Source organism: Mercenaria mercenaria, chromosome 11 (assembly GCF_021730395.1).
Source record: "Mercenaria mercenaria strain notata chromosome 11, MADL_Memer_1, whole genome shotgun sequence".
Classification (NCBI taxonomy): Eukaryota; Metazoa; Mollusca; class Bivalvia; order Venerida; family Veneridae; genus Mercenaria; species Mercenaria mercenaria.
Window position 1 is genome coordinate 49,417,129 of NC_069371.1, and position 27,282 is coordinate 49,444,410.

Below are 27,282 nucleotides of genomic sequence, written 5' to 3' on the forward strand. Positions count from 1 at the left end.
AAGTCAAAACTTACAGTTAAGATGCTTTATGAATACGGCCCCTTGGCTATATTTCTTTTCTTTTCTTTTTTTTTTGCATTACATAGATTCTACTTTTTAAGTTTGTTTTTCTTTGGTTGTTTCTAATTCATCGTTTTGTTTCTTAATTTCGTATAAAATCGACAGTATCTTTAACTCAACCGATACTGAAATTATGACCGGGCAATGCTATTTAAAGGGAAGTGTAAGATTGTTATAAAATTTATAAAACTAACCCGTTGAGCTTTAAAATGGCACAGGAAAGATAAAAAAAACCATAAGATCTTATTAAAGGTAAATTGTATCTAAACATGATTACCTGTTAATAGTGACATATATAAGTTAGTGAACAAGTTAGGCTCATGTTGTCTTCGATGAATCGTATTGAAAAAAAGAAATTAAATACATGTACAGTTTTAAAAATAAAACAAAAACGGATCTGGGGATCGAACTCCCGACTAAGAAGTATACCGTTACTGGTCGGCCAACGAGGAATCAGTGTTTGCGTCGTAAACGTAGTGTATAGATCAACTTTATGCATCGAGGCGTGTCTGCTCATAACAATACAGCGGTAAACACCGAGGATAGCGGATAAGTCACGCCTCACTTATTGACGTTGAACTATACTGACTTAATCTTATAATATTATGTTATTGTCTTGTTTGTTTACATTTCAAAACGCCATAATACTGTGCGATATCTATATGTGTATAAATTGAGGTTTGTAAATAACGTCTTTATCTAGTTTATTTTACCTGGTTGACAAGGAAGTGATATTATCGGATTTCATTGAACAACTGTGTGCGATCAATAATTATCTACAATATTAAATTCATATTATTATGACATTTGGGACTGTTGAGATATGAACTAAAATATAAACTTCACTATGGAAGTCTCTGGAAAAAGACCTAGTAAAGACAAAAATGTAGGTACTGCGGTAACGGATACACTTTGTGAACCATGTCAAGATATACATGTCACGACAAGTGCGAATGGCGTATGTCGGGAGTGTAAGGAATATATGTGCAACACGTGCTTCCAACATCATCTTAAAGCGAGGCAATGTAGAAATCATGTTTTAGTTGATGCGGGCCATCCGTCAGCGTCGTCTGACAGAGCTGAGGATTTAGAGAAATGTAAACACCATGGAGAAGAAACGATTAAATATTACTGCCGTATGCACAATGTTGTAGGGTGTGGTGACTGTATGATAAGCGGACATGGTGCTTGTAAGCCTGAATTTATAAAGGATATATCTGAAGATTTCAAAGAAAATGATGAATTCAAAAGCCTGGTCAGAAAACTTGAGAAAATGACGTCTGCAATCAAAGATAGTGAGAAGAAAATTCAAGATGATAAGAGAGAAGTGATGTCGATGCATGAACGCGCAATTAGAGAACTAAGAGAGTTTAGAACAGATATTATTGAGTATTTGGACAATGCTGAAGATGAGTTAAATCGTTTAAGGTCTAAAAATGAAAGCCTGCTTACCCAGCTGGGGAAAAATTGCAAACTACTTTCAATAAAATTAGCAGAAATTAAAAAGGAAACAAACGCAGAAATCTACCACGGGAGGTCGCTGTTTATCCACTCAGTTGAGTGCAAGCCAAAGGTTCTCGAATCTGAAAATGCAATAGCCCAGCTACAAGTAGAATTTAGTAATATTGAGAAAATCACATTTGTACCTGACCAACGGCTGCTCAATATCATCGCTCCTAAACTAAACTTAAAGCGAGCTGGTTTCGAGGTTCCGGCGTTTGTTCGCACTAAACAAGATTCACAGAAAAGTAGTGATTCTATGGCAGATCAGAAAAGCAGAAATGACAAGGTCACCGTAAAGAAAGAAGGTATTATAATACAAAGCATTCTTAAACAAAAACATGGTTATTGTTTCAAGATAATATAAAAATCTCTTGATCTAGTAATAATTCTAAAGTAATATGTTATTATTTTTGTTATTAAAATAGACATATGCTTTCATCTAAATTAAGGTAATGGACCCGTAATAGCGTACCTCCTTTTTGAAGAGTATTCAATTACTACAATAAAGCTACTTTGACTAATTTTTCCAGAGGGCGTAGGTTCAAGCCCAACTAGGACCAAACTTTTTTTATCTTTATATTTCTTTTTTTCTAGTAAGTTAAACTGTTTTTGCAAGACTTATTATTGATTTAATGTACAGAACCCGAAATTTTTCATTTGATAAGTCATTTCTTGCTGTTTAAAGTGTATTTTACCTCTAATACAGAAGGGTGCAGGGTTAGACATCTTTGAAAATACTGAGTTACATGCGGTAAAAGTTCTAGTATTGCCTTTACTCTTTAGTTTACATATTGTGGAAGAAATGTAGGTAGATTTTACTTCTGCCCCATGGTTATTTTTGAATGTAGAGAGCAAAATTTAAAACAGTCTCACAGGACTCGGCCATATTTTTTCAGTGTTGGAGCTAAATTTCTGTCCGATTAAATCCTTTTACTTGAGGCTCCCCAGAAAAAAAAAATGTTATCGACAGTTTTATTTTGTGTTTTATAATTGTTAACATATACTTTGAGATTTCCTTTATCAAAATTATTGGTATAAATGAATTATCTGCGATCATTTTGTACAGTGGTTATGTCTGTATGCATAGAAATGCGCAGAACGAAATTATGACAAAGATGCGGGATATATACAAGAAGAATTTAATTTGTATAGATTGAAAACACACCTGTCTTGAGCTACCAAATATCGACAAGAAATGACAATATAACCTGTTTAGTTCATAACTGAACAAAAGTACACATACAGTGTGACAACACTATGTGTTTCGTAATAAGATAAACAAAGATTCAAACAAAGTGCTCATATTTTAATTACTGATAGATGTCCATCGTTCGTCTGTCGACCACAATTTCTTTAAAGAACACCTTCTGCTAAACTGCTAAGCCAGTTAAACCACTTTTCCACCTTCCAGTCATTTTGCTTTTTTAAAAAAAAAATTATGACGGTCAAGGAGCAGGGAATGTTTTCTCTTTATGTCTATATGGAACATTTTAGATAGTACTGGCATTCTTCCAAATTTTCTTAATCTGTATTGATTTAAAAAAAAAACATGGACATCAAGAGACGGGGCTATTTTTCTCTGCGTGGTTTTATTGAAACATTTTAAAAAATCATGTCCTCTAAAACCGATGGCTCGATGTCAAAATTATAAATGCGACTTCATTTTACAAGTTTATGAACAACAAAGAAGACTTTGTAGACATTTCTCATTCTCTTTTCTATTAAAATATGAACATAAATCATTTTTACGTTTTAAACATCTTTCCCCCCAGTGACGCAACAAAATAGTTCACATGCCTTTGTAAATAATTATTATATACGTATGCTGCAAAAAAAGGTACTTGGTCACAGGGGGGATAGTGTTTCCTAAACCTTACATATCTACAGCTTTATTCATTTTTGTAAAGCACAGAAAGCACTAAACTAAATAAATAGCGGACATAGAAAGTCAAGCTAGAAAGCAAACAGATCGCTATAATTATATCTTATGAATTTTTCAATCAGATCTATTACCTCTTGACAGTCTAAATCCGTCAATTGAGTGTCATCAGCAGGATTGAGACAACTGCGTCTCTCGTACAAGTGGCTTAGACATATTACATTTGTGTCTTCAACGTAAACATGACAAAGAAATACAGACGAACTTCTATGGGAATAGTGCCACTTTGGTGCAATTTTTTTACCTTTTGTAGGACACAATTGAAGCGAACCTAGAATGCATTTTAAGAGCAACGTTTGCTTTTATGCGATCCAGCATCCTATACCCTAACAGTACTACACCAGATACCATCTCATTAACTAACCCAGTTGCTTCCAGAACTTACACTGACACCCATAGAACTAATACTGACTCGCCCAGAACTAACACTGACACCCCCAAAATTAACATCAATTCGCTCGCACGTCTGAAACTTATTTTGAAGCCAAACGAAATACTAGTAAGGACCTCAAAGAACTAACACAGACACCCCAAGAATATCTATATAAATGTTGATACTAGCTAGTGAAGTTCTGTCCCACAGTGGAATAGGCAGTCTCCTGCACCCCTCCGTTTCAACTGAAAAAGGCCAACTACGCCAATGTATGGCCAGCTACACCACAGCTTGTATTCAATAATAATCCTCCACATAATGCCCGATCAGTATTGTACATGTGTATAAATACAGTATAGCAATAGATGTATAGAAAACAAACAACAGGCTATGATCAATGCATCAGTTATCATGGGTACTCGGGTGGAAATAACTGAAGTACAGTTCGGGACCAAAAGATTTGTTCCACTTCTATTTTGTCCGTTTCGTTTATTTTCAAAAATGTCAATTAAACTGATAATCTGCATGGTATAAGTCTATTTAATGTGTTAAAATATTTCATAGTAGACAGACCTTAAATGCCAATGCTTATTTTAACTAAAAATACACATTTTAAATTTTTCAAAAATATGACCCTTAGTTACAAACTGTTCGAATTTCAAGAAAACGAATACGAAATAAAACTATTTTTTGTGACAGTTTGATAGAAATATAACTTATTTATCAGTATTTGAAGCTATTATATAAAACTATCGGCTATCGAAGTCAAGAAATAGCATTGAACTTAGGGCAAAATCCCTAGCATAATGTCCGATGTCCTTTCTTTAGATCATTCCACTATAATAATCAAAGTACTGAAAGTACAGAAAGGCTGGCTTCCACAAAACACTGAATGAAAACTGTGCGGGAAAGATGTTTGCAAAATCTTAGATATAATGGGTTTTCCATATCAAACTAAGGCGAGCATAGGGTATTGTTGTGATGAACCATCTTGATTAACTTGTGCATCCAAGTTAAAGTTCAATCGAGAAATCTAGTGTATCGGACCTAAACATGGGTTCAAGAGAGTAAACTATAGTTTACGCGCGTTATCTTGTGTGTTCGCTGGAAAATGTATGTTAGTATTCGATTATCCTAGTTTTCCGACCGGGAATGAAATTATTGGATAATTTGATTGCCGAGAACCATTGTTTACGAACATAAAGCTATGTTTACGACCATGAACTTGGGTTTACGAGCGTGAACCATAGCTTACGAACAAGAACCTAGGATTACATTCGAAAAACTTGGTTTCTCGAACAAAACTATGATTTTTGGTCATTAACCTTTGTTCATGAGCATGAACCTATGTTTACGGTCGTTAACCCATGTTCACGGTCGTAAACCTAAGTTCTCGATCGTTAACATATGTTCACGTTCGTAAACTATAGTTTACACTCGTAAACCCTGGTTTACTCCCGTAAAGATAGGTTCACGCTCGTGAACTTAGAATAACCGCCGAAATTCAAAGTTCAATTGAAAAACCTAGTTGAAACCTTGGTTCACCGGCGTGTTTTTGCTGCAAAGTATGGGTAAGTATTAGAAAAACCTGGTTTTACGTTCAAAAACCTAGTTTATCTATTGTTAATCCTAGTTTTTCGACCGTGAACCTGGGTTATTATTGGACAACTGGCATGCCATAACCGTTTATATATGTTTCTAAAGAAGCGATAATAAACATTGACGGACATAATATCAGATAAAATATAAAGGTAACAAACACAACATCTATATTTCGATATGCAACCCCCCCCCGCCCCCCCCCCCCACCCACACACACACACACACACATCATGTATGAATGTATGAACACTTATCAGATGGGGCGATTTTCTTGTCGGTATGAGAGATATTTTGGGCTCGAACCCCTCTATAAACCGGACTGTTAATGATTCTAATCATGCTGCGTCCCTAATACGATGGTTAGGAAAATTGACATACCCGTAATAATGTACTGACTCCTTTTTTGAAGAGTATTCAATTCCTACCATGAGATTACTTAAACTAATTTTTCAGGAGGGCGTATGTTCAAGCCCCACTAGGACCAAACTTTCTTCATTATATTTCATTTTTCAAGCGAGATAAACTCTTTTTTTTTTGGCGGGGGGGGGGGGGGGTGGTCTTTTTGTTTTCAAGACTTATTATCATTGATCTGTCGTACAAAAGCGGAAATGTTTTATTTGATTAGCTATTTCATGCTGTTTAAAATAAATTTAACCTGAAGGGTGAATGTTTAGACATATCTGAAAATACTTAATTACATTCGTAAAAGTTCTTGATTTTGCATTTATTCTTTAGATTACAAAGTTTGGAAGAAATGTAGGTAGGTAGGTTTTACTTCTGCCCAATGGTTCTTTATGAATGCAGAAAGCAAGGCCATAATTTTTAAGAATTCGAGCTTAATTTCTGTCCGATTAAATCCTTTTACTCGAGGCTCCCCAGAAAAATTTTATCACAATTTTATTTTGTGTTTTATAATTGTTACGCAATACTTTGAGGTTTCATTTAGAAAAAAAATGGTAATATGAATTATCTGCGATCGTTTTGCGCAATGGCTTTCGCTTGAAATTAGTCTCTGTTTCAGCTGGAGAAAAAAAGACTTAATTTATACAAAATTAACAAATTAAAAAAACAAAAAAACAACAACGACACGGTAAGTCGTTTAAAGATGAAACACAGTGCGAAAATATAACTTCAGGACTGTATCAAGTTAATGCAATTGTTAAACATTAGCTGTTACATATATAAAAGACGTTATTATGCGCGCCATTATTAGGCGCCGTCGTTTGGATATCGCGTGATGTCGGTGACGTCTCTTGTTATCTTTTGTATTTGAATGAGTTGAAATAATGACTCGGTAGTGAATGGACGTTGTCTTTCTTTCTCCTACATTTAATGTCACCCCGATATTTTGGTGCCGTGAAGAGTCGAATAAATAGTAAAGCTGCATTAATGAACTTTTGAAAAAATGAATACATCAAAATTGCGTGCTATTCTAAAAGGATATAAAGGAGCTGTAGCGAAACTTGCGGCGAAGTTAGAAGTGACTGACCAGACAGAAGACGAGGAAAACGAGAAAATTCTTTATTCACTGGAGAAGAAACTTCAAAGCATCAATGATCTACACAAGACAATAATAGACAGTCTCACCGAAGACAAAGAAGATGTAATAGAGAGAGAAGTTATAGAGCAAGATGATTATATCTACATTCTACAGTCTACAATCAACAAAATCAAGAAGATGATAAAGGTAAAAAATTCAAATTTAAACATCGTGGCCCGATCATTTACACGCCCATTGGAATCAACTGAGAATGCAGATGTTCAGCCGCCTGAAATATCGTCAGATATGAATAATCGTGAAACAGTTTCATTTCCGAACTTTAGTACACATTCACAGTCATACAACTCTGTGCATAGCTCAATATACCACAGACTGCCAAAACTGGATCTTCCTACTTTTAATGGCAGTATTCTTGAATGGCAATCTTTCTGGGATTCCTATGAATCAGCTATACATGCAAACCCGTCGCTTACAAATGTTCAGAAATTTAATTATTTGAAATCTTTGCTAAAACAAGATGCCTTACAAATTGTAGCAGGATTTGCCCTTACTAACACTAATTATCAGAAAGCCATATCACTTCTACATGAAAGATACCGACAAAGAGAAAAGATTATTCTTGCCTACCTAGCGGGGAAAGTATACATTTATCCGAGCACGCGCCTGGGATAGATATTCCTGTCTTTCCCTAGGGAAAAACCTTGTCTAAAATAGCGTGCACTAAGGTGACGTCACACAGTACTGGTACCATTGTGACGTCATAAACTATAAATAATGTCAGGAAATACCCAAACCTATTTGTCTCCACGATCTCTTTTGAACATGATAGGCAAGAAAAATTATCTAACATGTCTGCCTGTGTAAGACAGCTGTTTTCCCTACCCTCGGGACAGCATGGATAAAAAAACCTGGCTAACGCTCGGTTTTCCATTCCACACTGTCCCTCGGGTAGGGAAAATCCCGTCTTACACAGGCAGGCATGTAAGATCCTTATATTCAAACATACACGAAAGCGCTACTTGATATGCCTGCGCATATTCATTTGCAAGTCTCAGACATTTTTATGACAATACAGAAATTTATATAAGAGGATTAGGTCAGAGACCACCAATTCAAAAAAGTACAGGGAACTTACTAGGAATGAGGTAAGTGTATACCTGGGAATAAGGTAACGTCTGTGCGTTCTGATTGGTCAGTCATGTAAACAAACCCAGGAAGTGATTATTTTTTCAAAATTGATATTTTTCACTGCATTTACAGTATTTTATTATACATTTTGACAAAATTTGCTACATTTTATGTGTATTGAAAAAAAGTTTTATCAAACGAATTTCTCCCGCCATGCCAACGATGTAAACAGGGGGTCATCTCATTCACACGAAAATTACTTAAATAAAGTATCACTATTCATATGTTTTTCGTCCGATATTTTGGTAGAACTAAGATAGTTCTTGAAAAATATGTAGTTAGATATACATGTTTCGATGTATGGAAGGCCGTACACGCCATAATGTTATAATGTAAGTCTATGGGAAAACAATTGGTGGTCTCTACCCTATATTAGAGCTAAAACATGACTTTCGTCGGAAGACATCACAGGTAATGTTAATGGCCACAAATCTGTTGTATATGATGTAGAAAGACGTTTTCGTGCAAAAATAAGCGTGAAATTTGAATATTTTTTAAATTTTGGCCTCTTTTTTGGACAAATGTGCCCATTTTTATCTGAGCTTTTGGGCCAGAAAGGTTCATTTTTATCTCTGTAATGTCAGAGAATGATCAAAATTAATAGACTTTATTTCTATTTTTTACGGAATGAATCATATTTCAGCTTCCAAGTCAAATCCAATGCAGATAACTTAAATCTTCACGAGAAATTGCAATCAGACGACGACAGGGACTGAATCTGGGCATATAAATCGACAGGGGGTGACCTCAGTAAACTGTCCATATCTTTCTTAAAACTGAACATTTCTTGATGAAACTTTGTGAGACATTTGGTATTAGATCATGTTTGACAAAATCACTGTAAAATTGGAAAATGTGATACAAAACATTCATCTATAGGTCAGAGACCACCAATTCAAAAAAGTACAGGGAACTTACTGGGAATGAGGTAAGTGTATACCTGGGAATAAGGTAACGTCTGTGCGTTCTGATTGGTCAGTCATGTAAACAAACCCAGGAAGTGATTATTTTTTCAAAATTGATATTTTTTCACTGCATTTACAGTATTTAATTATACATTTTGACAAAATTTGCTACATTTTATGTGTATTGAAAAAAAGTTTTATCAAACGAATTTCTCCCGCCATGCCAACGATGTAAACAGGGGGTCATCTCATTCACACGAAAATTACTTAAATAAAGTATCACTATTCATATGGTTTTCGTCCGATATTTTGGTAGAACTAAGATAGTTCTTGAAAAATATGTAGTTAGATATACATGTTTCGATGTATGGAAGGCCGTACACGCCATAATGTTATAATGTAAGTCTATGGGAAAACAATTGGTGGTCTCTACCCATTAGAATCACTGGGCCAAACAGAAGACACATACGGTTCATTGCTAGTTCCGGTTATTTTGAATAAATTGCCCGCAGAAATAATAAGGGTATGACACGTGAGCACGGGTCATCTACGTGGAGTCTGAGTGACATTAGAAAATGCTTACTTAAGGAACTTACAATTATTAATGCCGGAAATGATCTCGAGTCCTCTCTGAGTTTTCCCTATACTGCATCATTTGTGACAAATGCCAAATACAGTGAAAGGCCGGCCAATAAAAAGGTCAGTTACCAACAACCCCGATATGCGAATCAAAAACTTTGTGCGTTCTGTAAAGGATCCAATGTGAGTACAGACTGTAAAAATATGAATAATTTTGAGGACAGAATGAAAATTGCTGAGCGAGATCGGTTATGTTACAACTGCCTAGGAAAACACAAGATATCAGACTGCAAGTCCACATCCGTGTGTAGAAAATGCTCCCGTCGTCATCACACAAGTCCATGTAAAGGAAATACAGAAACCGGAAGTGATCAGACAACCCAGAATGCACCTAAATATAGCCAGGAAACCCACAGCGCAAAGGACACGGACACAGTGATGTTACATTCTGCCAACACATATGCCAAGGAAGAAGTTTTACTTAAAACGGCAGTTTCTACTATACAGTCGGAATACACAACCGCGGAAGCAAATATATTATTTGATGAAGGTGCACGAAGGTCGTTCATGACGGAAAGTATGGCGAAAAGGTTGCACGTGACCCCTACCGAAAGAGAGTCTATCAAATTATCAGGATTTGGGGCGAACCAGAGACAAGTTCGGCATTTAGATACCACCACTATATACTTAAAAACAGACGAAGGTAATGTCCCAATCAACGTTCTGATTGTACCGGAAATCGCTGTTCCGCTGAAAACCTGTCATCGAGAAGTAACAAGTCTCCCATACTTGCAAGGACTTAAATTAGCTCACCCACTTTCAGAGAGTGATGATTTTGAAATTACCCTACTTATCGGTGCCGACTTCTACTGGAATATTGTGCAGGATCGAGTTATTCGAGGAAACGGCCCAACCGCAGTGCAATCTAAAATCGGATACCTCCTTTCGAGACTGTTAAACATGACTACAGAGAGTCCTTCTCTTACTTCAATGATGAATGTTATTACACTACACGTATCAGAGCAGACAGATCTTGAGAAATTCTAGAAGGTAGAAGTGCTTGGAACCGAAGGGTTTCGAAATGACAATGAATACGACAAATACTTGGAAGGGTACCCGAGTTCGGCAATTACATTCAGAGAGGGAAGGTACTACGCAAAGTTACAGTGGAAAGAGAATCATTTACCGCTACCTAGAAACGAAGCCATTGCTAGACGTAGGACTGAACATGTAATTAGCAAATTGTCAAAAGAACCAGCTCTATTGAAAAAATGTGGTGAAATAATTGCAGAACAGGAACAGCGAGGTGATTCTGCAAGTTTGAACGACTGTTTACTCAATACCCCACCCCATTTGAATGCATTAACTGCAATACTTCTACGCTTCAGAGATCATAAATACGCCGTTACGGCAGATATTGAGAAAGCGTTTCTCAACGTTGGCTTAGATGAGGGCGACCGTGACGTCACACGATTTTTCTGGCTCAGCGACCCGGATGATCCGAACAGCCCCCTGCAAACATACCACTTCCGGTCTGTGCTTTTTGGTGCAACGTGCTCTCCTTTTATCTTGAATGCAGTTATTATGAAGCATATCAACTCAAGCAATTGTAGTTTGGCAGACCATTTCGTAAGGACTTGTACGTTGATAACCTGATTTCAAGTGTGCCAGATGAACAGACATTAGAAGACTACTTTCACTCGGATCAACGCGTCTTTCAAGAAGCAGGATTTAAACTTCGATCGTGGGCGTCTAATAACGAAACTTTGTGAGATATCACGAGAGCCGAGGGCATTATGGACCAGGGCAAACAGACAAAAGTACTAGGTATGCGGTGGAGTACCAAATCGGACACAATTGCATACAAGAAAAGGGAATTAGCTCTTACAGACGACATACTTACTACCAAACCAGAAATCTTGAAGGAATCTTCAACTATATTCGACCCACTTGAAATACTTAGTCCCGTTACAGTCATGTGCAAAAAGAAATTCGACTGGGACGAAATTTTACCCGAAGAAGTTATTTCAAAGTGGAAAAAGATTAGGTCAGACATCGAGAAATGCTTGAAACAGAAATCTCTAGGTGTTATTTCACGAACCCGACGCCCGAAGATAGAACATTGCATATTATCACAGATGCCAGTTTTAAAGCATATGGCGCATGCGCTTACCTAGTTTCTGGGAATAAGAGTAAATTAGTCATGGCAAAGAACAAAGTCGCGCCATTAATGCAACTTACCATACCAAAGCTTGAATTATCAGCTGCAATTATTGGGGCAAGATTGTGAGACCACACCACATCAAGTATTTACAGCAAACGTGTGTTTTTGTGGAGCGATAGTCAGATAGTCCTCAAATGGTTATGTTCACCAAAGTCACAGAAACCTTTCATTGGAAACAGAGTTAAAGAAATCATGACATTGACAAATTCACATGAATTGCGATATTGTCCTACGGAATCCAATCCTGCAGATCTCTTATCAAGAGGAATCTCCTTCGGAAAGTTCAAAGATAATTGTAGATGAACGGACCCTCCAGGGTATTACATGAAGAAAACTTTCCTGTTTGGGAGGATCCTATAGCAACATTTGTGACAAGTATTACAGATACATGTGAAGCTGTAGCAGGTACAGTCAGCGCAGAAGAACACAACGCGAACGGATTCACTTCCGGCAATGTAGCAGACATATTTAATGTTAACAGATTCAGTTCATATAAAAGAATTTTGCACGTGACAGCATATGTACTGAGGTTCATCAGTAATTGTAGAAGTGCACACAAGGTACACGGAATGCTGAATTCTCTTGAAATTGATTCCGCCTCAAGAGTACTGATTGCGTATGCGCAGAAGAAAAATTTCCCGGATATCATAAAGTATTTTGAGAAGAACTATCGTCAGACGAAACCGAATCTCATCAGACAGCTTGATTTATTTATGGATGAAGATAGAATCATTCGATGTGGCGGACGAATTGGAAATGCAGCTTTACATGAAAGAACCAAGTATCCGTATTTACTACCACCAAAAGATAAACTTACAGACTTGATTATTTCCAATGCTCATGTTTCTAGCCTACACTCAGGTTTAGAGAGTACAGTCACGTTTCTGCGGCTTTTGGATTCCTGCCATACGACAACGAGTAAAGACTATTATTCACAAATGTATCACCTGTAGAAAGGTAACAGGTCAGCCATATCGAATACCAGACGCGCCACCATTACCAAAAGACAGACTTCTTGAAGCGCCGTCATTTACAGTAACTGGTGTCTCAGCTGCTATTTTGAAAGGAGAAGTTCTTAACAGCATTGGCATAACTTGGAAATTCATTCCACAACACGCACCATGGTATGGTGGCTGTTGGGAGCGTTTAATTGGTGTAACGAAAAAGTGCATTAAGAAAGTACTTGGAAAAGCATTAGTCAGTATGGATGTTCTTCAAACTGTTATTATGGAGGTAGAATGCGTCATAAATGATCGGCCACTGACATGCGTATCGTCTGATCCACTTGATAAAGACCCACTTACGCCATCTCAACTTCTGTACGGTCGGCGAATTAACTCCCCTGTCTATCCAGATAACCGACATGTGAACGGAGAAGAAAACCTAACCCACGGCTCAGCCAACAAGATGTCTAGAATAAGGTCAGCGATAATTGAACAATTCTGGTCTAAGTGGAAACATGAATATTTGACGTCCCTCAGAGAACGTCACAGAACATCCGGGAAGGAAGGCGATACCGTCAAAATCGCCGATGTTATTCAAATCCACGACGAACACAATCCTAGAAATAAGTGGTCTCTAAGAATAATCCAAGATATTATCACCAGCGGAGATGGTCGAGTTCGAGCAGCGGTAGTGCGATCCAGTAGAGGTTCAACGACCAGACCAATATCCATACTGTACCCAGTGGAAGTAACCCCAGACGAAGATAATGAACGCTAATCATATCTGATATAAACTGAGACGTTACCATTTAAAGATGAAGTGACACTAAATTTTTAAATGTGATTGAGATTAATCGAGTGTCACTTACGTTATTTTCATAAGTGATGAACTATTCATAATCATGAGGTTACTTGAGCGGCCCCGGAGTGTTACACATATAAAAGTCGTTATTATGCGCGCCATTATTAAGCGCCGTTGTTTGGGTATCGCGTGACGTCGGTGACGTCTCTTGTTATGAATTGTATTTGAATGAGTTGGAATAATGACTCGGTAGTGAATGGACGTTGTCTTTCTTTCTCCTACATTTAATGTCACCCCGACAATTCGGGTCCACTATCTTAATATTACCTGAAAACAGTTGAAAACGTCTGTTTAAACAAAACTCGCTTACATCTACGCCCTCACCCTTTAAGCAAATTGGTGACAAAGCACTTTTTACATTATACCTTTCAGTATTCGTCAGAATGTTTAAAACGAATTTAGTATAAAAAATATCCTACAAAATAGTATAATGTAGTCATTTGTTTCTTTTCACCTTATTGTGGCAATTCCACGCAGCGATTACGTCCCGTAGTACCTATAGCAAATGATCTGAAAGAATAGATTCTTAAAACTTAAGCCCTAAATATAAGACCTGACATAATTCATATCACTATAAGTTCATTTTAATTGATATTTCATATTTCTTTGTAGTATAGGCGCCGGTTTGGGGGCAAACAAACGGGCGCCATCTTGGATGACCTAGTTACTAGACTAGTAAATAGTAACTCATTTGCATATAAGAAATAATAAGTGCGCATGCGCGGTGGCCATTTTGATTTCTAATTTTAGAATGACGTTTTTATGAGAAACGTTAAGGAATGACCTCGCTCTGCTATTTATATCTCCCTAGAGTTTAATATGAATAACTCCACATGGATATATATGCTCTGAAAATACATTAGCAAATATCATCCGAAAATAGAACGAACTTAAGTGGTGTGAACATAGCTTGCAACCAAATTCCTATTGCCCCTGAAACATCAGTACGGAACCTGAAGGACCCGTAAATATCTACATAGATGTGCTTGCTATGTTGTGTTGATCATCATGCAAAGAGAAATTGGTAGATAGGAGCACTTTAAAGTGAGTCTGACTTGAACATGTTGCTGAATTTTGTATGAAAGGTAGGCTAAAGAGGCAGTTTTAAATAGTATAAATGATGGATGTGCTTCCATCTCTGTGGAAAAATATTTTCCGACTGTGTAGAAAGACCCTACATACCGTTATATTACATGCTGGACTATGAGCCGTATAGAATGGCTCTTGGCAAAATAACAGCACAAAATTTTTCCCAAGAATGCATAAAACAGTAGTTAAAGCTGAAAAAAGAGCACTTTTATATCTTTTAAAGACACTTTGATCGATATGATTCGGTTTGAATATTGAGGCAATCAGTGAAAGTGACTAGATGACGTATATTCCTAAGTTGGTATACTCAAACCGGAAGTGAATTCAATCATGCGTAAAATTCGTATTTTCTGCGCGTTCCTAGATTCGAACCTGGTCAAGTGAGGTATCGTTGGAAAGGTCTCAGTTCTCGTTAAGAAGATTCGGAATATGTTTACTTTGATAATTGTGTTTCCAAGAGGGACCGAATAATGAGCCAAAATCACTCAAGCGTTAAATTCCGGCTTACTCCTTCATAATTGAACTAAAGCTAGGCATGTAGGGTATCTAACCAAAGGTCTCGATCAGAACTATAAGGCAATAAACTTTAACCGGAAGTCAAATCACTCATGCGAGAAATACGTCACAGTAAGCTTATCTGATCCTTACACTTTAATATCCAAAATGGCAGTGAATGAATTTACAGGGAGAAATATAATAAATAGAGCCAAATCAGACCGTTTAGATTTCGCATAAAATCTTCCATGAATGAAACTGACTTTGAATTCGATGGTATTAAAGAAAATTCAATTCCAGATACACCACCATGGACCCTTCATACCCATACGGTTCTTTTCGATTTGAAAACTGCCTTGAGAAAGTCTGAAACAAACCCTGAAATATTCAAGTCCAAATATCATGAAATCAAATCAACTTACAAGGACTATTTTGCATTTTACACAGACGGTTCAAAAGATGAATCAAAGGTTGGCTGTGCTGCTGTCAGCCTCCTTCATCAGTCAAAATTACGTTTGCCAAATAATGCAACAATATTTTCAGCCGAGGCCAAAGCTATTGATTTAGCTCTAAATTTTATATAAATAAAATAGTGAAGAAAAATTTATTATCTTTTCCGACTCGCTTTCTGTTTTACAGTCAATTCATTACCGAAATATGGAAAATCCATTCATTCAAAATATTCTTCTCAGGGTTCATGAACTATCTTTGAAAAAAGTCTATCATATTTGTTGGATTCCCAGTCATCTTCGTATTCATGGAAATGAGGATGCTGATACTGCAGCAAAGAAATCCCTTTCATTATCACAATCCAATTTAAAATTACCACATACCGATTTAAGGCCCAATTTAAACAAATACATTTTATCTAAATGGCAATCGTCATGGAACAATGCTTCATTCAATAAACTTCATGATATCAAACCTACTCTAGGGGAATGGCAACAAGATAACAGATCTGTCCGCAAGGAGAAAATTGTCCTTTCTCGCTGTCGAATAGGTCATACCCGTTTGACTCATTCTTACCTTTTGAATAAAGAAGATCAACCTGAAAGTGTACCATGTCAAACACCGCTATTAAACATATTTTAATCGACCGTGATGACTTTGCTACACAACGCAGTAAATATTATGACATTCAATCTTTGAAAGAGTTATTTGACAACGTTTCAGTCGGAAATATTTTATCGTTTTTAAAGCAGATAGGAATATATCAAAAGATCTAACACTTCTTATTTTTATTTACATCTTGCAATATTATTATGTTTGCAGCTGATATTTTAACACACACGTACATACATTTTTACGTAACTGTTTTCAAATATGCTTTACATTTTACATGGATGTTTTTAGATATGTTTTACATTATTCATAGTGTTCTTTACATTTTTACATGGATGTTTTTAGGTATGCTTTACATTTTTACATCAATGTTTATGCTTTACAGTTGGCGTTTGCAATATGACTTCTTCTCGGCGATATGTGACTATTTTGTGCCGGTTCGCCGTAAAACCCAACTCACTCACTCACTCCCAAAGCAACGTTCTGATTAGTCAGTATAGCTTATACCAATGCTCTGATTGGCTAGTGATATGACGCGTTCTCATTGGTTTAATTCTCAAAGAAAGGCTAGCTTACTTGTTAAAACTTGTCAGTCATTTGTTTGGTTCAAAGCTGTTCCAAACTGGAATATCTATTTTTAATCGGCCAATCAGAATTAATAGGAATGACCATTGTTACTAAAAACACCCCAATTGAAAAGTATATAACAGCGCCTTCATCAGACAAAATCATTCTGACCTCTGAACTGAAATCATGGAAAATAGCTCGGGAGTATTCGAGAATATGATGAATTCCTCCGCGTCTGACCTAAAGGAAGTGTGTCCAGTACATCACAAAGTATGGATATATGAGGCGCATTTCAGTAAAGTGCATCTTGGGATTTCCACATACACTTTTGTAGAATTGTTAACAGCCTATATAAGAAACAGGACGAATTTAAATGTAGACTTCTCCATCATTCACACACTGATGATCCATATAGAGACATGTGGGACAGTTTGCCTGAAGGTCATTATTTTGTGGATATGGAGTGCGCATTACGCGACATTCTGGAAGCGAAAGGGTTTCTATATATTAAGTACAAGGATATAACAAAAACAAGAATAGGTATATAAGTCAGCTCTATATACTTCCTAGAGATATAAATAGTAGAGCGAGGTCATTCCTTAAACTAAAACGTTTCTCATAAATACGACATTCCAAAATTAGTATTCAAAATGGCCGCCGCGCATGCGCACTTATTATGATGTCTTATATGCAAATGAGTTACTATCTATAGTAACTAGGTCATCCAAGATGGCGCCCGTTTGTTTGCCCCAAACCGGCGTCTATACTAGGTCAGCTGTATATACTTCTGGGAGATATAAATAGCAGAGCGAGGTCATTCCTTAAACCAAAACATTTCTCATAAATACGTCATTCTAAAATTAGAATTCAAAATGGCCGCCGCGCATGCGCACTTATTATGATTTATTATATGCAAATGAGTTACTATTTATAGTAACTAGGTCATCCAAGATGGTGCCCGTTTGTTTGCCCCTAAACCGGAGCCTATACTACTTTTTTTATTTTCCATGTTATGTCAGGTCGTCGAATAATGCACAGTATAACTCATATCGACGATTGTTTCTCGGAACCAGCGTGTGTTTAATTAGCTACTCATAATCTATAACGAAGCAGTCGACAGTGTTGAGTTCCATTCATACGGACATTTCATTCATAGAGGCGAATTAATCTACCATCATTATGTAATATTTTCTAATGTTATTTTTCAAGCATTTTGTGACAGTCTGGCACTCTTTCTTTTATATGTATATATAGTGTTTCCAAAATATGTATATACTGGAAATTCTGTTTAATACTGGCCCAATTTCAAAATAATTGCAAAGATATTTTCCCTGCGCATCACGTCACAAAAAAATATTCAAACAAACTGTGAAACTCAGGTGAGCAATCTAAAGCAACATGACTCTCTTGTCAAAGAATTGAAAAATGCAAAAGAAAAAGTTGATTTTTGCCAAAATTAAGTAAAGTTTATGTTTGATGTGATGTATAAATAAGGAAATCAGTATTTTACAGTCTGTATTTATAGTGAGACGGAACGGTATGCACCGTGATATTAAACAACAGATTCACGAAACACAGACTTCGTTCTTGAAATTATTCCGACAAGCAAAGCCCAACATGTTTTCTGTTACATTTGTATTTGATGTCACCAATATTATTTCACATCAGTTGTTTTTTATCATTAAATTTCAGAAATGACACCAAGGGCCAATCCTAAGGGAACAAAAACAAGGGCGGCAATGCAAAGATGTAAGGTAAAGTATTATTCCAAATAATGCCGTCAGAGTTCAAATAGTTTAAATTCTAGGTACTCCATATCTCTTGTAAACTCATAAAACTAGCATTAATTATTTTCTTCATCTAATCGACATGCATGCAGAGCGCTCAACGCAGGTCTCTAGGTCCAAGGTAAAAGTAACACTTGTAGGTCAAATGCCATATAGCTTATCTTCTTGTGTGCTCTACATCATCTAAACCGCACAGAAGATTTTCATGAAAACATAGTTCAAAGTATTATTGAATCTATTGTTTTTCATTACCCGTTTTGTGACTTTAACTATATGAATTTATGTGCAGTACGGAAAGTAATGTTTTTTTCTTTTTACAGTGCAATTTTGCATAACATCTATTTGGACTGTCAGCTTTATCTTTTATATCATAAAATAAAATAAAAGCCTTATGGAACTTAAACAATTCCTTATTTTACACTACTTCGAATACATGGTAAACGATGCATTTGTTTGTTTGTTTTGGGTTTAACGCTGTTTTCAACAGTAGTTTAGTTATATCACACATGCAGTTAACTTAGCCAGTGTTCTTTCATTCTGTATCAGTTCTTTCCTTTTCTTCGCAAGGAACTTCTCCACATGAATCAGATGCGGCGGGCGCATTTACTTCATACAGTGTTTTTTATCATATCGTCACGGAGAACCTAGTATATATACGCTTCACCTAGTGGTCTAATTTATCTTAAGACCCGTGCTCTTCCTTTTGAGTTTAGTGAACTGGCTGTATATGTAATGATGCAAAAAAGAAATGATAAATGTTGATACTGAATATCGCCACATGTTTCGTTTGCAGTTGCTAAGACTATTGTCTACAAAGCCCCCGAAATTCTGTAGGTAACCGTGATAGACCTCTAAAAAGCATAGCTGGGTAAACGGATACTTAGTATCCAGGTCTCAGGCAGGTGTTATACTATTGTATCCCTAAAGCGCAAACTTAATTTACGAATAAACAATGCGACGAATTCGTGCTTTTCTATTCCTCATTGGCAAATATCATTCATGTGTGTACCTTGATGTTTAACAGGCTCCATAATTAATGAAGTAATAGACGGGAATAATGTGTGTGAAGTTATTTTTTCAATAGATTGTTATTTCCAAACTGTTTTAGATTTGTTAATTATACAGTACATGGTAAATTGTAAATTAAAGTTAAAACGATCAATAAATACGTAAAAGGAGAAATGTCAACTATTTCTATCGTATGATAAAACATTTTATATTCTTAACTGAAAATGTGAAGGCGGAAGTACAATTTCAGTCTACAAATTTCGATCAATACTTTAATTATCTATACACGTGTGGACGTTTCAAACCAGACCACTAACATTTTATTGATTTAACAAAGTCTGTAATTCACAGGTTCTTGAAAAGTTATTTGAAAATAGATAAATTATTAACTCATGTTGTGTAAAGAATGATTACATTTTAACAAATTTAAAGATATCTATCATACCGAAAACTAGTCCTCAAGCTGATTATCGATAGGGGTCAGATTTTCTATATAGAAGTAAGAAGGACATGCAAATATTGTACTTAAAACAAAAAATAATTCTTTAGGTCCAAAACGTTTATCCATTTTCAGCAGTTGATTCGCTAGGCTGGTAATTTTACATTTTTTAATTACCTTTCCGAATCTGTAATGTAAGAAAACGTATTTGCGTCTGATGGCCCTTTCACACCTCCGCAGGATCAACATTCATGAAATGCAAGTCATTTTGAAAACATCCCCGAAATATCCAAGTCCGCAGCTCTCAGACACAGAAATATCTGACATCTGCACACTTTTAGACAACATCAAAAGGGCCATTTTTGGATTGAACTAAATCCAACATAACCTTTTGACGTGGAATAAGTTGTACTGAAGAAAATGAAATACAGAAAAATGTCCTCAAAAATATCATGGCTTATTTTTGCATCTGTAATTTTGAAGTGACGTCTAATACATATTGTGGTTGTTACTGTATACCATAATGCTGTACTGTTCTATCACAGGTATGCTAAAGCATAAATGTTTGCTTTGAATATCAGGACGTTTTCTAACCTATTGCCAGATTTCAACACCATATCGACTGTTTAATCAACATTTACAGTTATGCCTCATTTATTATCCCCCGACGAAAGTCGGAGGGATATAGTTTTGGCGTTGTCCGTCCGTCCGTCCTTCCATCCGTCTTTCCGTCCTTCCGTCCGTCCGTCCGGAGCTATATCTAGGAAATGGTTGGGAATATTTATTTAAAACTTCATAATATTATACATGTTCACCACTGTAAGTTCTTGCGCCCGTCAAGTTTTAGTCAGTTTGCCCAAGTAACACCAGAGTTATGGCCCTTAGAAGTTTCCAGTGTTAACTATATAGGGTACTATAAATATGGCAATTTCTGCATCATAACGTTTGATATATTTGACCTAGAACTATGAAACTTAAACAGAATTTAGATCACCATAATGTGGTTGTGTACACACAATTTCGTTCCGATTTATTTGTAAATTTAAGAGTTATTGCCCTTTAATTGTATAAAAATCCACATATTTGTACATAACAAACTTATTGAGGTTATGGGGCCCATAAAGTTTCAGACAGATTGCCCAAGTAACACCGGAGTTATGACCCTTAGAAGTTTCTAGTGCTAACTATATAGGGTACTATAGATCTATAAATATGGCAATTTCTGCATCATAACTTTTGATGTATTTGACCTTGAACTATGAAACTTTAACAGAATTCAGAGCACTATAATGTGGTTGTGCACACACAATTTTGTACGGATTTCTTTTGTAACTTCAGAGTTATTGCCCTTTAATTGTCTAAAAATCCACATATTTGTACATAACAAACTTACCATTTGGCAGAATTTCATTAAATTTCTTTCATTCTTTTCTGTGAACATTTATTATAAACATGTGAAGTTGCGCACCTACAACTGGTCACCCACATGCCTTGGTCACACCCCCTTCCCCTCCCAACCCCAACCCCCACACCCCCCACCCCAAATTTTTTTTTTTCATTTCTTATTTCAGATTTTTTTTCAAACCTTCCATGATTATCAACAATTATCAACATACAACTTTCTTAATTTTTAATTTTCCATCAATATTTATAATCAACATGTGAAATTTTGTTTCCTCTCCCGTTCCCCCGCACCCCCACCCCCTTAAAAATATATATACATATATATATTTCCATTCCTTTTTTTGTTAACTGTTCAAACCTTCAACATGTTAAGTTGTGACTGCACAAACCTTGCCCTCAGCCATGTTCAAGATATCTTACCTGTGTTCTCTTAAGTACACCTGTTCTTTTAAGTTCAAATGAACATGTTAAACAGCAACACCTGGTGCCAAACCACTCAAAGACAATATTTCGTTCCAGTTAAACTTCAAGCTCACATTTCAATTAACTGCATTTAATTTTAAACTAAGCTTATTACAGTAAGCATATCCCATTTAAAATAAATTCTTTAGTCAGGATCAAAGTATCATACATTTATTATGTACTCTTTAATTAAACATTTGTTTTCTGTTAAATTGATTTTGACTAATGAAATTATTTGCTTCTTATTAACATCCTTAACTTTTTGTCGGATATATTTTTTGCCATTTATTACCACAAACCCTTTCGGCGGGGGATACCAATTCATCGAATTTGCTTGTTACAATACGTTTGCAGTTGGTTAAGTAACAATTTTAAGCCTTCCTTAGAACATGAAAATAAAGCTGTGTGGTCTGTAAATAGTAAAAGGTATATTTGTAATTCATCCAAGGTGAACACCTCATTATTATCATTTTGCAAGTTTTGATACATGTCATTTACGAAAAAAGAAGAGGCGGGAGTGATTCCCTATGCTTTACACCAATATATTTGTCGAAATAATCAGAAAGGGACCCATTTGTTTTCACGCAAGATTTAATACAAGTGTATATACTTCGCAACATACACTGACGAGAAAAAGAAACGCCTTATCTAAACTAATTGTACAATATTTTGTTAACCGTGATTCAAATTAGAAAAGAACATTTCCATTCGCAACTCTGATGATTTGAAAGAATTGGAGGTTAATTCGACAGGTTTTCAAGTTCGCAATTATGCTTTAAGTATTGACAATAGACTGGTCAGAGGAATTTCACTGACCCTATCGGTTGCGCGTTGGCTACCTCTGGTGGGGCGCTGCTATCAGTTCCTTAACGTTGGCAGGCTGCGGGCAACGTTGACCTAACCGCCGTCCAAGGTAATCCTGGGCGTATTCAATTGGTGAGCACGCCGACCAAGGCAAAATGTCATTGTTACTCGTCCGTAAATATTTCCTGGTGACACGTGCAACGTGTGGTAGCACTTTGTCATGCTGAAAGATCAAGGCTTGACGTTGACGGAATATAGGGACAACCGCAGGATGTAATATCTGGTCGATGTAACGCCTGGCTGTGACATTACCTTGGCGCAAGACGAGTTGGACTTAAACCTATGTTTGATGGCTGCCTAGACCATAACTCCATCCCCCACCCTAAGGATTGTGCTGCAGAACGCAATGTTTACCTGAGCATTCACGGCGTCGTCTATAAACACGGATACATCCATCGGTGTGCCGTAAGTTGAAACGTGACTCATTACTAAACACTACTTCTGCCAACGGTGGTCACGGTGGTTTTGGGCCCAAATTAGACGATGGTGACGGAGACATAGCGTAAGAACTATATAGATAATTTCCCGTTCTTTAAGCCGATTTCTCACTGTATTTCGACTTAAAGGCTGTCCATGGTTACTTACTACTAAACGTAACGTGAATTCAGCCGTCACCAATCTGCCACGCAAGTGGCATTGACGTATGTGACTGTCCTGCCGTACTGACATTACGCGCGGTCTACCCTATCGATAAGCGTTCTCGTGTCTCTGACACATCGAAGGAGACGCAGAATTGTCGAACGAGAGACGTTGAAACATCTAGCGACTTGTTTTTGCGTTCGCTCACATTCGAGCGTGGCCTAAACTTTGGCTCTTTCTTTGAAATTTAGTCTCGGCATTATCAAAAGCTGCGTAATTGTCAGAAATTCTCTGAAAATGTGTCTGTGTAAAATTTTCTCAATAAAACCAGTGTTGACACACACGGGCTGCACGAGGAAATGATGAGCCGATACATGAATTTAACAATGGACTGAAACAATCGTACGAGTTTCGTTTGGATGTATATGTTGGTTAGAGTACATGTACATTTCTGACATTGTCCAACAATTTTCAACTATGTAACAAACAAACGCCAACTTTAAATGAGGCGTTTCTTTATCTCGTCAGTGTATATACAACTTTGTACGACACGTCATCATTAAGGAATTTGAAAAAATGCCATTCCTGTATATCATATCAAAACATTTAAGGAAATCTACGAATGAAGCATAAACCTTTTTCTTTTTATATTTGCCTATTTTATCAATCATAGAGCAAAAATACAGTCTACAGTACTTCTATTTTTTATAAAATCGAATTGAAATTCGTTTCAGTAATTTATTGTCTTCAGCCCATTTGCGCAATCGCATATTTAACAGAACAAACAGTTTAGAGAGTAACGCCCCTATAATTATTTACATGGTTTAAGTTGCCCTTTTAGGCACTGGTATGCAATACCTTTTCACCAAAATTCAGGATATTAGTACAATGCATTAAATATGTAATTAAATAACTTGCCGAAAACAAGCACTTCCGATTAATATTCAGAGATGAGCTTGTAAATACTAGCACATTTCCCCCTCTTTAAGGAAGAAATGGCCTTATTAGCATCATCAATACTAAATTCAAAATCTGACTGTTCTACATTTACAATATTACAGTCATCACTACTCACCTACTCTTCAACGTTTATATTTGTGAACACATCATCATCTGAGTATAAATCTTTAAAATGATTAAAAAATTCGTCTTGCGATAATTCGTTTCTAACATTTCGTTTTCTCACTCGAAAAGTTTTGCGGACTTTCACTGGCAAACAATGCATTTTCTTTTTCTGGTTAATATGAAATTTTGCACGAGCTTGTCGTTTGGTTATTCTGTAGAGACGCCTGTTGATAGTGAGCATTTACCTGTCTTGCTGTGAATTGTATTTGAAATACATTTTGTTTGCATATTTTTTTAAAAATCGCGCCTTGCATTTTCACATGCTAGGTCAAACTATGTGCTTTTAAACGTTCTATTACTATGACCTTTCGATTTTTATAACTTTGATTTCACCAGAAATACTAATTATTTTATTATACAAAATGTCGGATATTTCATATATCATAGAATCAAATGCTAAATCAGCTTAAACTGCTATCAGTATTACACATTTCCACAGACATAAATTCTTTATAAGTCAGTACTTCCCCAAAGGGTTTGAGTTGTAAACTTGTGGGCGCATTTCTACTTTAATTTCCTTTCTTTTAGGAAGAGGATATCAAAAAGCAAACGTCTGGTCAAAGTCAGGCAGGAAGTGGCTGTCAGCAACAGTAACCTTCTTCGGAAACGATTCACAAGTTTACAAATGTGTAACTTACACAATATTTCAAGTTTTTGTATGAATAGTTTATCTTAAGGAACTTCAGAAGACCAAGCATATCAACGCTTAAGAGCAGTTCACAAAGAATTACAATATTTATCAGTATTTCAAATTTTATACCGTTTACAGAAATGTTGAGGTTGTTTTGTGACTAAAATTTAGCCTATGCAGATGCGGAGTACTGAGCGGTTTCGCGTCATACTATCTTTATATGTTGCAACATATAATATGTATTTGTGAAAGATTGTTATCTGAAGGATATAATGGGACTTTGAAGCCAGCTGTCAAACCTTTTCTTCATATTTGTTGTTTCGTAAAGCGTGTACATTACACGCCTGTTAAACAACAAAGCTACCTCTTCCAGAGGTGTACGGTAAATCGCTCTGTCGCAACTTCCGAGCTAGTGCATGTCGCGATAAAAGAACGTCATCAAAGGTGAGTGTCATCCTCGCTTTTGCATTTTTAATATTATTGTATCGAATATCAAAAATCGGTGAATGGTAGGCGATGTAGATATGATTTAACTTTACAGAGAATTTAAGATTTGCTAATTTATTCTTGATTTGTGGTCGTGGTGGTGTTTACCAGCAAGCTCATTTAGCAGTGAATTTGGCCGTCCCGTCATGAAAGCATTTTCATTGTCAAATATTTGCATTTTAACTGATATTAAGAGGCAAATCGAGTAGTCGTGAGATAGCTGTAAAGTATACAGTGCATTTGGAAATAAAAATGTACCGAAAATGACTTGGGAGTACTAGCTCGGGAGTTGCGACAGAGCGATTTAGCGTATACCCCAAGAAGAGGTAACTCTGTTGTTTACCAGGCGTGCATTAGTAATATAAATGGTTGAAATTCAGTGCATAGGAGGCAAACTCAAAAGCACCGCTAGATTGGGTATGAGAGTTCCCGGTGCAGAATCTTGCATTTTTTCTAATACGCATTGGTAACATGCATTTTAAAACAATAGTACTTTAGAGTAGAGACTATAGACAAGATGGCAATATTACTATCCTTTCTGCAGAGATACAGGATATTATAATTAAATAAAGCAGTCGAATAACAGGTTTTAACATTTATGAAAAGAGTATGATTTAGTGTGTGATCCTCCAAATCTGTAACTGGGAATCATGTGATCTTTTTCTTAAAAAGAAATAAAGAGGAAAAGCCGTGAATCAAACAGTGGTTAAAATGCAGATGACATGTGGCACAAATATAATAAACTGTATAGAAAATTCATTAACCTTTAGCTTGCTGACGGCAATTGGTTTTGCCTTTGCAAACAGTGCAAACCAAGAAAAAGAACATGATCTGCACTGTTCGCTATTAAGTCAGTACATTTTCAATGATTACACCTTTGAATATGTACTGCCAAAATTGAATGATGGACATTCCATTTTAGAAATTTAGCAGGCTTAAGGTTAAAGCATTGCATCGCATTGTGGGTTGTTGCATGGATCCATGCTGTTCGCTAACAGTTTCTCTTATTGCAATAGGCTTTGAAAGCGAACAGCATGGATCCTGACCAGACTGCGCGGATGCGCAGGCTGGTCTGGATCCATGCTGGTCGCAAACGTACTATGTTGGTTTTCTCATGGTGCGGCTCATATATTACCTATATCTAGTATAAACGTTCCGAACCCTCTTCATAATAAACGCACAGCTATGGTCTTAAAACTTAACTCACTCCTAGATATTTACTATTTTTGTTTGAATAATTTTGTTAATATAACAGATCTGAAGCTGGCAGTTCAGAAAGTTAACTTGATTTAATGCTTAATGTTAATATATATTTAAAACCACAGCTTATCAGCATTATTTGTTAAATTACATGTCCTTGCATTTCTTTTTATACTTTCATTTTGCTCTAGACTTTTCATCTTTATATGCAAATAACGACCCACCTTCTTTGTAGGGAGCAAACATTAGTTTAGTGTTAGGTATTGTTTTATATAAAATACTTAATAAAGGGATGATTGAATTCTAAAAATGTATAAACTAGTATTATATCTATCATTGTTTCATTTTGTCTTTTTGAGTGTATATATTTCTGAAATAAACGGGCCTTAAACGTGGTTCCAAGT

General features: G+C 36.2%; 1 protein-coding gene across 1 annotated transcript; it reads left to right on the forward strand.

Annotated features, from left to right (window-relative positions):
* Positions 1 to 619: 619 nt before the first annotated feature.
* Positions 620 to 27,282, forward strand: LOC128546579 (E3 ubiquitin-protein ligase TRIM33-like). The gene is made up of 3 exons (XM_053517412.1): positions 620 to 1,868; positions 18,586 to 18,647; positions 25,090 to 27,282. Exons 1-3 carry the CDS (start codon positions 908 to 910, stop codon positions 25,153 to 25,155), a joined length of 1,089 nt encoding a protein of 362 aa, XP_053373387.1. The 5' UTR covers positions 620 to 907; the 3' UTR covers positions 25,156 to 27,282.